The following is a 10,971-nucleotide window of genomic DNA, read 5'->3' on the forward strand; positions in this document are numbered from 1 at the left end:
CGGGATAGAAAGCATTGTGTGACTGTCTCCCCACATGAGGGATGAAGAAAAACAGGGGGAAAAACAGATGAAAGACACCATCAAATAAGAGATAAAAATAGGCTCCCAGGGTTTGTACAATGGAAGTTCCCTCAGTATTCTCATTGTTCCGGGTTGTGGGGGCGAGGGTCTTTGTTAACAGCCGAGACTTGAAGAACACGAAAGTCATGAAAAGCTATAAAACGCACGCTTCAGTGAGGTAGCTACTGGCTCGCCCATACAAGCACCAACAGATGACACGCACACACACACACACACACACACACACACACACACACACACACACACACACACACACACACAAACATACACACAAGTTCAGTGGAATCAGATGCAAACACACAACAGCACTGGGCAGCAGTTACAGGAAATGGAGCCACCCATTACAGGCATAGCATGTGATGCTTCCAGACAAACAACAGCACACAACCTATCAATTCCTACAATCCCAGCATGTGATGGCACACACACACACACACACACACACACACACACACACACACACACACACACACACACACACACACACACACACACACACACACAGCCAGTCTCCTTTTTACAAGTTGTTTTAAAAGGAGTGCCACTTGAAGCTAGACTTTGTTATTAACACAGGAAAGTGCTTAGCTTGCATATTGGCATGTGTAGAGAGAGAAATGTCAAATGATCAACAAATACCCAACTGAACAGGAGAAAACATTTAAAATAGTTTTTTAAGTGTCAGGCTTTGTTATTTTTTGACTTGCTGTGTGATTGAGAAATGATTATTTTCTTTTTTTCCCTACAGATATTGTTTTCAGGGGTTAAAAACATGGCATCTGTCACATTTTGATGTTTTCAGTAATGCGCCAATTTAGATAGAAGTGCAAACAAAATATAAACTCACCTGCATAAGAGTCTTTAAGACGAACACGGTCAGGCAAGGACCAGGTGAGGAGGGAGGAAAGAGAGAGGGAAGTGTTAGTAAGTGATCAGCACCAATCGATCCTGCGTTCCGATTTGCATACTCTTTCTTTTTTCTATTCTACATACTACATCTGATCATAAAAAGAGTATAGTTAGGATGCAGTAGGCATACAATTGGGACATACTTTTAATTATTTATTTCATCATAACATTGCGCCTTGATCTTGCCTCCATATCCGTCGCATCCGTCGCTTGGTTTCATATGGAGGCTCCGGCGATGTGACATCACTTCAGGTGTGCACTGGATTATGGGTCAGAATAGCCCAAATAGGATGCTGTTTTCAACACCAAAAATCTCGGCCGGATGTAGTAGACATAAGGGTATTTCCAACCATCCTAAATCTGGCCTCAAGAATCGGGACATACTAAATCTTCAGTCCAGAAGGTATTTTCACATAAGAAGTAATTAGCCTGCTAGTTCAGGAAGTAGTTGGTTACAAAGCTTTATCTCAGTTGGAAGTCTTTCTGACTTTTTCAGCTGTGAGCACCATAGACTTGAGGGGAACTTGTTTCTATTCATCAAAAAAACAGTCAAGTAGCATCACTCAGTATTAGGCTTAAGATTAAAGATCGGGGCTGCTGACGGGCCATTAGGTTGGACACAAAGCTGTGTGCTGTGTCTGGCAGGACGCCTGTTCCTGGCAACTAAATCAATCAGAGGGAAAGGCCAAGTTGGGCCAAAAAACAGCCATGTGTTTGGCATCTCCTCAGGTAGCAGATGGATGGAGTTTTGGGCATCTGTGCCCGACTATTGGGGCAGTGTGAGGGTTTGAAAGAGTTGTTTTTATTGTGACGAGTGACCACCCATAAAATAAATATACCAAGCTGTCTTTGTGGATACAACTTTCCAAAGAAGAAAGAGCTACATTCAATCATAAACATGTTCTAATTATTCTTTTTTGCTTCTGTGAAAAAAAAAAAAAGCAGGAAAAGCCGGTAGCTCCAGCCACATAAGCAACGGCCTAAAAATATTTCAAGAATTCCACTGCTCTTTTCAGAACATGGCATTTCATGGTAGCTTAAGTTTTTGATGTGATTCCTGAGAGATACCTTTCAAACATTGGCCTTCTTTGACCTTTCTTTAGGAGGAACCCGTCATGCTAAGTGAGATTGATTTGTTTTTGTTGACATGACCTTTGTTTCGGGGGGGGGGGAAATAATCTAGTTCATCAAGCTTTTAGGAAGATCAAAAAGATTAACCTGCAATTCAAGGCTAGGCCAATCAATGTTATATGTCACGTTGTATGCGTGTTAATGTTAAGGCTGGGGAGGGGGGGGGGGGGGGGGGGTGTTTGTGAGTTGTGTTGCTGTCTCACCCTCTGCTGGATGATTGCATGTTTGTGCTCCAGCTCCCTCTTCTCCACGGCCGAGTCAATGACCAACTGATCCAGCTGTACAGAGCAAACAAAGGCCAGTTAAATTTGAAATGTAGGCGCAATAGAATACACGCAAAGACACACACACACACACACACACACACACACACACACACACACACACACACACACACACACACACACACACACACACACACACACATATGACTATAGAGATGGTGTGAATATCGGTGGCATGGAGACACTTTTCCACATCTCATGACTGAGACATCAACATTTTACCTTTTGTTTGAGGGGAAAAAAATAGTTTTTATGAATGTTTTTATTTCATGGAAAAGTTATAATTGAGCACTCTCTTCAAACCGGAATATAACTTTGATGTTATGTTGCAGTTTCTGTTGTGGTGGGACTGGCTAAGATAATAATATACAAAAAAAACAAGTTTGATTCTTCGGAGTGCACATTTATTTGCCAGAAAGGCTGTTGTGCATGAGGGCGAACTGTGAAAATAAACAAAACAAAAAGAGAATCGGTCAGTTTTTGGCCTCACCTGAGCAGCCAGTTTTTTCATGTAGGGGTCGATCTCGTCCAGGATGTTGAAGCCTTGTTGGAACAGAGTGTACTGGGCACGCATGAAGGACAGCATCTGCAAGAGGTACAGGGAGACCATGATGACTGTCATACAACTGTGTTACTGACCCTTCTCTCAAGCACACACAACAGGGACTCCACATGTACACATTTGACATGCCTTTTACAAGACGCACATGACAACATTTGAATGGCAACTACAAAACTTTGTGCTACTCACTGCATCCAGGATTTCAAACTTCTTCTTGGCCTGAAGCACATTGATCTGCACAAGACAAAAGCGGAAAAAAAGCAAAATGTAGTGATTAGGCCACATGTTAAAGCGTTTCCCCTGGTCTGCATTCAGCATCTGTTGAGTGACAGCACCACCTAATGGCCAACGCTGGCAGTATAATCTGCAGTTGGATTTTAGGGTAAACAGTGTGTGTGTGTGTGTGTGTGTGTGTGTGTGTGTGTGCGTGTGTGTGTGTGTGTGTGTGTGTGTGTGTGTGTGTGTGTGTGTGTGTGTGTGTCTGTTTCTGTGTGTGTGTGTGTGTCACCTGCAGTACGTAGTCCAGGGCCAGGTGCCTGAAGGCTTTGCGGCTGAGGACCAGGGCCTGTGCTGCCTCTTCGGCCTCGTGCACCTTGTTCCTGGGTGCCTGGGCGTTCTTCACCTGGGCCAGCTCCATGTCCTCGCGCACACGGTCAAACTGCTTCTTGGTGTCCTTGAATTTACGCACATCCCTGAAGGGAAATAGAAGAGAGAAAAAAAGAGTTAAATTAATTTCCGTTTATGCATCTATGCCAAATCACAAGAGCATGAAGGTCTCTTGAAATGAATGATTCACGTTGCTACGAGGCATTTTTCCTTCGTTTGGTTACAGCAATGCAGAAAACAGAAATAAAAGATTTAACTCGGGCAATGAAGAATGCTAACAATAACACATTTACATTTCAGACATTTTTGTTCAACTGCCCTGATGAGGCTGTTTGATGTTTAGCTTGAATCCGATTTGACATGTCACCTGTCAAAGATGTCCATTTTCATCCATGCACCAGCCTCTACTCAGCATGTGCAATTAAATATGCGTTACACTCTTTGTCAAAACAGCAGGGAGATAACCACTTCATTGGCTGTGGCGAGATACTCACTCTTTAATGAAGGTGTGAAGCTGTTGCTTGATGGACCTCTGAGCCTGGTCAAACAGAATCTGTGCACAGAGACAGTAACATAGGTGTGAAGCATGAGCATCGTGTGTGATCACAAAAGCACAGCAGTATAGCTGCAAAAATGGGCAAATCTGCAGTTGCTTCCACCTCACCACAAGATGGCAGTGTGAACCATGACAGATTAAACCACAGTCAGAGGAGGGGAAAGGAAAAGGGGGTAAGGACATACATACACTCACGTGTGCTCACTCAGCTGCTGCATCAACAGATTTTTACATCACAGATTTCGCATCCCATTTATTAACTTCTGGATTCCCACTCTATGTCTTGTGCATATGGGGGCACGTCTACTCTATATTTCTGACCACACTCGAAATACAAGGACGTTTTATTGGCTGCAGACCATCCATCTTTATTGAATAAAGATGTATGCTTCGCTGCAGCAGTGTAGTGTATGTAGTGGACCACAAGAATGCCTCCCACGCAAAACACACACTAAGGCACATACACAAATGCATTTGGATTAGATTGTGATTGTTCCATGACCACATACACACAAACAAACAATCAGTTGGCAGTCTCAGGATTACACTTTCTATAGCAATCCCTTAGTAAATAAACATACACATTGAGGATTACAGGCTTAGTCTGTGTGTGTGTGTGTGTGTGTGTGTGTGTGTGTGTGTGTGTGTGTGTGTGTGTGTGTGTGTGTGTCAGTGTGTGTGTTTGTGTGAGTGCGTGCGTGCATGTGTGTGTGTGTGTGTGTTTGCGTGAGTGCATGCATGCATGTGTGTGTGTGTGGGTGTGCGTGCGTGCGTGCATGTGTGTGTGTGTGTTTGTGTGTGTGTGTGTCCTTGCCCCCATCCATATAACCTCCCTACAGAGCAAGATGACTTCACAGGCTGGTTCTCTGCAGTCTTTGCTTTACGTGGCATTTCACACATTTCCACAGATGTAGTCTGGACTCATTGTGGGAACATAAATCCCCCTGCTACCCCTCGCTAACGGCAGAGTTTTCTAAATGGCTTTTTAAATGGCTGTGGTGGAGTCTCAAGTGGTCGGTCAGGCATCAGACAACTAATTCCTTCATACGTGTGCCTGTCTACAATTATAGTTCAAATGTTACCGCTCACAACTCATGCAAGCGTGTGGTTATAGCAGTAGATGAGATCCACCATTATCAATCTTAAACTACTCAAGTGAAACTGAGACATACATTCTGCCTTTTATTGGTGACACTTTGTAAGTAGGATGTTCCTGAACAAGGGCTCAAATTGGTACATTTCCAACTCATTTTATTATAATTAAAAGCAAAGCAACCATGACTTAAATTATTTTTTCAGGTTAGCTGAACATCCAAAAAAGACCCATTATCTGTGCAGAATTCAAGATGTATGATGAATAATAATTTCCAATAACAAATGAAAGATGGATAAACATTTTACTCGGGTTTAAATTGGACAGTAATACAGACTTGCTTCCGTGATCATAGTTATGAAACAGAGCCAGTAGTGATAGACATTAGCTGCTCTCTTGAACAAATTCCTAGTATAGTTGTTTACAGAATATATAATCATACCAAAATGTGTTGAGCAAGTGTAGACAATGTGTGCTGAGCCAAAAGAAAGCTTGGTACTTTCCAGGCTGGGAATCCAGTTCAACATAAAAAAAACTATTAAATTCCAGGAAAAAAGGAAAAGAAAAACCTTCTTCCATCAGATAGACTTTGAACCCACATGTTAGCTAATCCAAATGTCCCACCCAGACCTGCTCTGTCTGGATTATGGTGCCCTGGTATGACTCAACCTACATCATGCCTACACCCATTTTCCACCCCTAGAACTCTCGACCCCAAAAGAGCTGGGATTCATCAAAATCCTCAGTGTCTGCTACAGCGGCAGTCTCACCTGTCACCTCTCCTGTAACTATTCTGCGCGAGAACAGCAGAGATGCAGCAAACCAGCACATCCGTTTAGCAGGAAAAGCAGAAAAATTCCCCTACAGCACAGAAAGTTGCACCGAAGTTAATCGAGCGCAGCAACGTAATCTCCCAGCAATCCGTTCAAATCCACCATGATATTATTCTCATTCTGTTAGGATTAAAGGGTCTCCCTCTCACCCTCCCTCCATCCTTCATTCATACTGTCTGTCTGTCTGTCTGTCTGTCTGTCTGCCAGACAAGCTATTAGTGTCATTCCTGGAAGGTAGAGTGGAGGAGTGAGACGCATGTCGTGAATCATAAGTGATGAGGGGGGGGGGGGGGGATGCACACACACACACACACACACACACACACACACACACACACACACACACACACACAAAGTAGCATGGCCCAGAGCCCTAGTGCCTCATCTCATTTTCAGTGGTAGTGGGTTGTTGTGTGATAAGACTGAAAGCTGACACAACACAAACAAACGTGTTAGTACATGGTATGGTGTGAAAGGAAAGAAACCAAACTGTGATTAGAGGAAACGAGAGCGGAGGAGATTGTGATGGACTGATGCAGCCGATAGATCCCATCTAGCGTGCAGCGCTCTGATTTGACTTAACAAAGGGATTTAAAAGGCAAACAGGCTTGACCTTGGTGGAGTCAGTGAAGTAAGGGGCAGGAATAAAAAAAAGAAGCACCCATCTAGGTCTAAAGGGGAAGAAAACAGTTGCTAGTGTTAAGCATCTCTTATGCACACAGAGAAAGTCGCAGACACAGTCATACAACTTTGAAAAAAATCAGTTCTAAGAAAACCAACCTATCCTCACCAGGGTATCTGCTGGTACCAGTTTTAATATTAGAGGGTCTCTGTTAGAAGTACAGAAGTCTCATGTAATCTAACATACAGACAATCATGGGCACTTTAACAGACCACACACACTCATACCTACACCGGTGCATGTAAGTGTAAATGTCATGTCAGAATATCTCTTTGAATGTTCATCTGCTTTTAGGATTCCCAAACTCGTAGCAGGTTTGGTGTTCCGTCTATGAATGAAACCTGCACACTTATATGTGTATGTGTGTGTCTCTGTGTTTTGTGTGTGTCTCTGTGTTTTGTGTGTGTGTGTGTGTGTGTGTGTGTGTGTGTGTGTATGTGTGTGTGTGTGTGTGTGTGTGTGTGTGTGTGTGTGTGTGCATTAGAGCGGCCACACACATCTGCTTAAGCATGTGGTTTGAATCACACATGTGGACAGATTCACCGTTGCAGAGTGAGGTCACAGTTAAATTGTGCCTTAGTATGTGTGTGAGTGAGTGTGAGTTTGTTGTGCAATACTGGACCCAGGAGGGACTGGATGTCTGAAAGATGTTAACATGCCAAAAAGACCTAGGCGTGTCCTAACAACAACTCTAACTCAACCTCTCGCCCGTGGCTAAAGCCTGTGTGTGTGAGTGTGTGTGTGTGTGTGTGTGTGTGTGTGTGTGTGTGTGTGTGTGTGTGTGTGTGTGTGTGTGTGTGTGTGTGTGTGTGTGTGTGTGTCATACCATGTGGTAGTTGACGATCTCCTGGAGACTTTCTCCACACTTTTCAAGGCATTCCTGCAAATTTGACGGCACACACACACACACACACACACACACACACACACACACACACACACACACACACACATACACACACACACACACAAACAATGTAAGCACAGTGGTTTCCATATGAGAGATTTTATACATATAATAAATCATTTGAAATCCCTAATCAGCCCTTTTCTCTGTGTTTGTAATGTCCACCTGATTTGTACTTGTTTGACATTCAACTGTTGTTATTGACTGTGAAACAATTATGTCACTACCGCTTCACCCCAAAGCTACCAGGGCGACCTTCACTCACAGGAAATCTAGTCCAAATGTTTTCCTAAAAGAAAAAAACCCCATAAAGCAGGATTCAGATCTCTCTCTGCTTCCAGCCACGTAAAGCATCAGCGTAAACATCTTCTTGTCTGCGCGTGTCAACATCTGACATGATTTAAACAGCTGGACGATCCTGCGACTGGACAATATACTGTTTATGTTGCTACACTGTTATTAATCCTGTGGGGATTCACAGGAATGTCCGAGGCACAGATATACAGACGAGCGGCCGTTTGTTGGGAAGCAGACCCTCAAACATTCCTCAGTGAATGTACAGATATGGTCCTTGGGTTTGTAGGATACAGCGCAGCTTTTTTCTCACCGATATGGTCTCCTCTTTCTTGCATTGTTGGGACAGGTCCTTGATCCCATTAACGAAGAGCTTGTTGGCGCTGACGTAGGCCCTGCCAGCCTCGATCATCCCACTGCATAGCTTTACCAGCTAGTATCGGGGAGGGAGAAAAACATAAGAGATAATCACTTTAAATACACGACAGAAACAGTCTATTTAATGGGTTTTACACAATGCCATGCCTGGATATTAATAGTCCCAGTGATTACATAAATCAAAACAAAGCTTAAAGATAATTGCTTATTTCATGCAGGATCCAGGAAGGTCAAGTTCAGATGAATCATCATGTCTGTTTCTGGGACAATGCAGGCATTATTGAAGCTATTCAAAAAGGTCTGGTGCCTTAAGGACAAGGCCAAGGGTGCAAGCGTTAACTTTTGTTTTACCACACAAAATCATAAGGTGAAATTGTATATGAATTACATGTTTTATTAGCTTTTCAAATATGTTCAAAGAGAAGCAAACAACCTATACACGTAGAGTACATTGAAAATTCTGTAGTGAAAACCCTGTTAAAACTTTAAATGCCTTAAAGCTTTTCAGATGAATACTTAAAGAAACTACACGAGCTACGTGAAAAACAGAATCAATACATGATCATTGTTGCATATTCCTGTGCCTGTTTTTTTCTCCTCAAAAACCAAGAATATAAGATCATTTTACTATTTAAAGAAAGCTCAAGGAATACAATAAATACATAAAAAAGAAGATGGCACAGTTTTGAAATAAGTCTTGGCATTGGTATTTTAGGCTTGAAATGTCTTAAAAAGACTTGGGAGCCTCTGCTGTATTCTATAGTATGTAGATTTCACAGCGAGAATTTAAGCAGTCAAATATAATGGCATAAAAGTAACATTGCGCACACATTATATCACAGACGGTGAGTGATTTCAGCCGTATGAGAGAAAAAAACTCAAATTGTAAACATGTATATTACCAGGTGCAGACAGATCACAGTGACGGTATGTACTCTTTTAAACACCACATGAACTGGCAACCGCTGCACTTTCCCAAACTTTACGGGTTATAATATGAGTGGTACTACACTGTCATTATCACTGCACTGATGCAGCTGTGTGTACAACAGGAGGGGGGCGTGCAGAAAGGAGAGTGCAGTAAACCTTTAATTATCTAATCTTGTGCAGGAGTTCCCAAGGTTGTCACTAAGTAAGTGTGGTTTTCTGGGTGGCTGACAGTAAGACTTTTTACTCTGCATGGGCCAAGCATGAGAAACTAGAGAGTAAGGGATTGATAAACGCACAACATATGGCAGCACGACTAAAGAATAACTGCTTAAGTGAGATGCCGGCTCAAAATGTGCAAGTTTATTTTGCTAAATATATGTATAGATTATTAATATCGATACATATACAGCATAACCAACTAAAGATGTTTACGTTTGAGTGTACAGTATATGACTGAGACTATGACAGGCATCATAATTCCTGACCTGCTGGTGGCAGGCTGGTCTGACAACATGTCTGTCAACAAATTGGCTGATAGGGAGAATCTGATCCCTCTGTGTGCTGTATTAACCCCCTGAGGGTTTGAGCGAGGCCATTAGAGGCACAGTATGTGTGCTAGGATTTGTTGATGAATGGGCTGGAAGAACCACAGGGGTCCACTTGACTAGGGAGTCAAAATGCCACATTCCACGTGACCGCTGTGTCAATCGACCCAAACAGTTACGGTGGGGATCAGAGGGTCCTGCTGGTCATGAGGATGGGCAATTGAAATTCATAGAAATGGTCTTTTTGCTAAATTGTGTAGCAGTTATGCTAGTTGTGGTTTTTAGATTAACTAGTACAAAATGCTGTACTTGTAGAATTACTCAAGATATGTCCTTCCAGCACACTAGCCAACAGCAAAATGTAGCTAGCAAGGATTTAACCATTTTACAATGTGCAACATTGAATGTTTTCACGCTGGTCAGAGCAGGCAACATCACTGTAGGCAGGTTCAGCTGTCATCAATCTTTTATAATATTCTCCTCTAAGAGAGAAGCTCCTCAGGCAGCTTCAGGGCAACCTCTAACAAAGCACTGTGAGGACCCCTGCTTAACCAATCACCCTGAGGGAACCCCAACCACCTGATATTCTTCATTTTTCAATGGCGTTCAAATGGAGATCAAATGTCAATAAGGGGAACTGTAGAGGTAGAAATCATCTGTGGATGTACGTGTGTGTTTGTTTGTGTGTGTGTGTGTGTGTGTGTGTGTGTGTGTGTGTGTGTGTGTGTGTGTGTGTGTGTGTGTGTGTGTGTGTGTGCGTGTGTGTGTGACGTGGCGGGGCATGGCGGGGTCAGGGACGTTTGTTTGAAATGTCAGTGTTGGTTCGTTAATTTAAGGGATGGCGTTGTAACAATGTGGAGACTGCAACATCAAGAACATGTCACAGTCACCCACATAACCACTTCATCACTCTAGTCTACATCAAGGACATCAATCAGTTTTTCTTATCTACCGGCTGCACTTAATGGACTGTGCGTCTGTTAAGTGACCTCCATTTGAACGTATTATTGACGTGGATAAGCGTATTGTTTGGAGGGGTGCACAAGAGGGAAGAAAATACAATGACATAAAAACAAAGACGATTAAAGGGAGATATGGGAAGAAAGAAGGTGAGGTCACCACTTAACTACATTAATCCTCTAAATGCTCTCTAACTTACAGGACTATCAGTCTAAATCTAAAG

General features: G+C 42.8%; 1 protein-coding gene across 2 annotated transcripts in view; it reads right to left on the reverse strand.

Moving 5' to 3' along the window:
- The window catches only part of LOC307249814 (arf-GAP with coiled-coil, ANK repeat and PH domain-containing protein 3-like), a 53,416-nt gene that overhangs the window by 16,404 nt on the left and 26,041 nt on the right, over nucleotides 1–10,971 (reverse strand). For both annotated transcript variants that reach the window (XM_080026666.1, XM_080026665.1), the window contains exons 3-10: nucleotides 8,249–8,368; nucleotides 7,561–7,614; nucleotides 4,065–4,123; nucleotides 3,473–3,656; nucleotides 3,154–3,198; nucleotides 2,893–2,988; nucleotides 2,322–2,396; nucleotides 926–937 (exon numbers count right to left, since the gene is read on the reverse strand). In XM_080026666.1, coding sequence (XP_079882792.1) covers nucleotides 926–937; nucleotides 2,322–2,396; nucleotides 2,893–2,988; nucleotides 3,154–3,198; nucleotides 3,473–3,656; nucleotides 4,065–4,123; nucleotides 7,561–7,614; nucleotides 8,249–8,368 — 645 coding nt within the window. The remainder of the gene's footprint in view (nucleotides 1–925; nucleotides 938–2,321; nucleotides 2,397–2,892; nucleotides 2,989–3,153; nucleotides 3,199–3,472; nucleotides 3,657–4,064; nucleotides 4,124–7,560; nucleotides 7,615–8,248; nucleotides 8,369–10,971) is intronic.

The sequence above is a fragment of the Ammodytes marinus genome, assembly GCF_949987685.1.
Source record: "Ammodytes marinus genome assembly, chromosome: 4".
Classification (NCBI taxonomy): domain Eukaryota; kingdom Metazoa; phylum Chordata; class Actinopteri; order Uranoscopiformes; family Ammodytidae; genus Ammodytes; species Ammodytes marinus.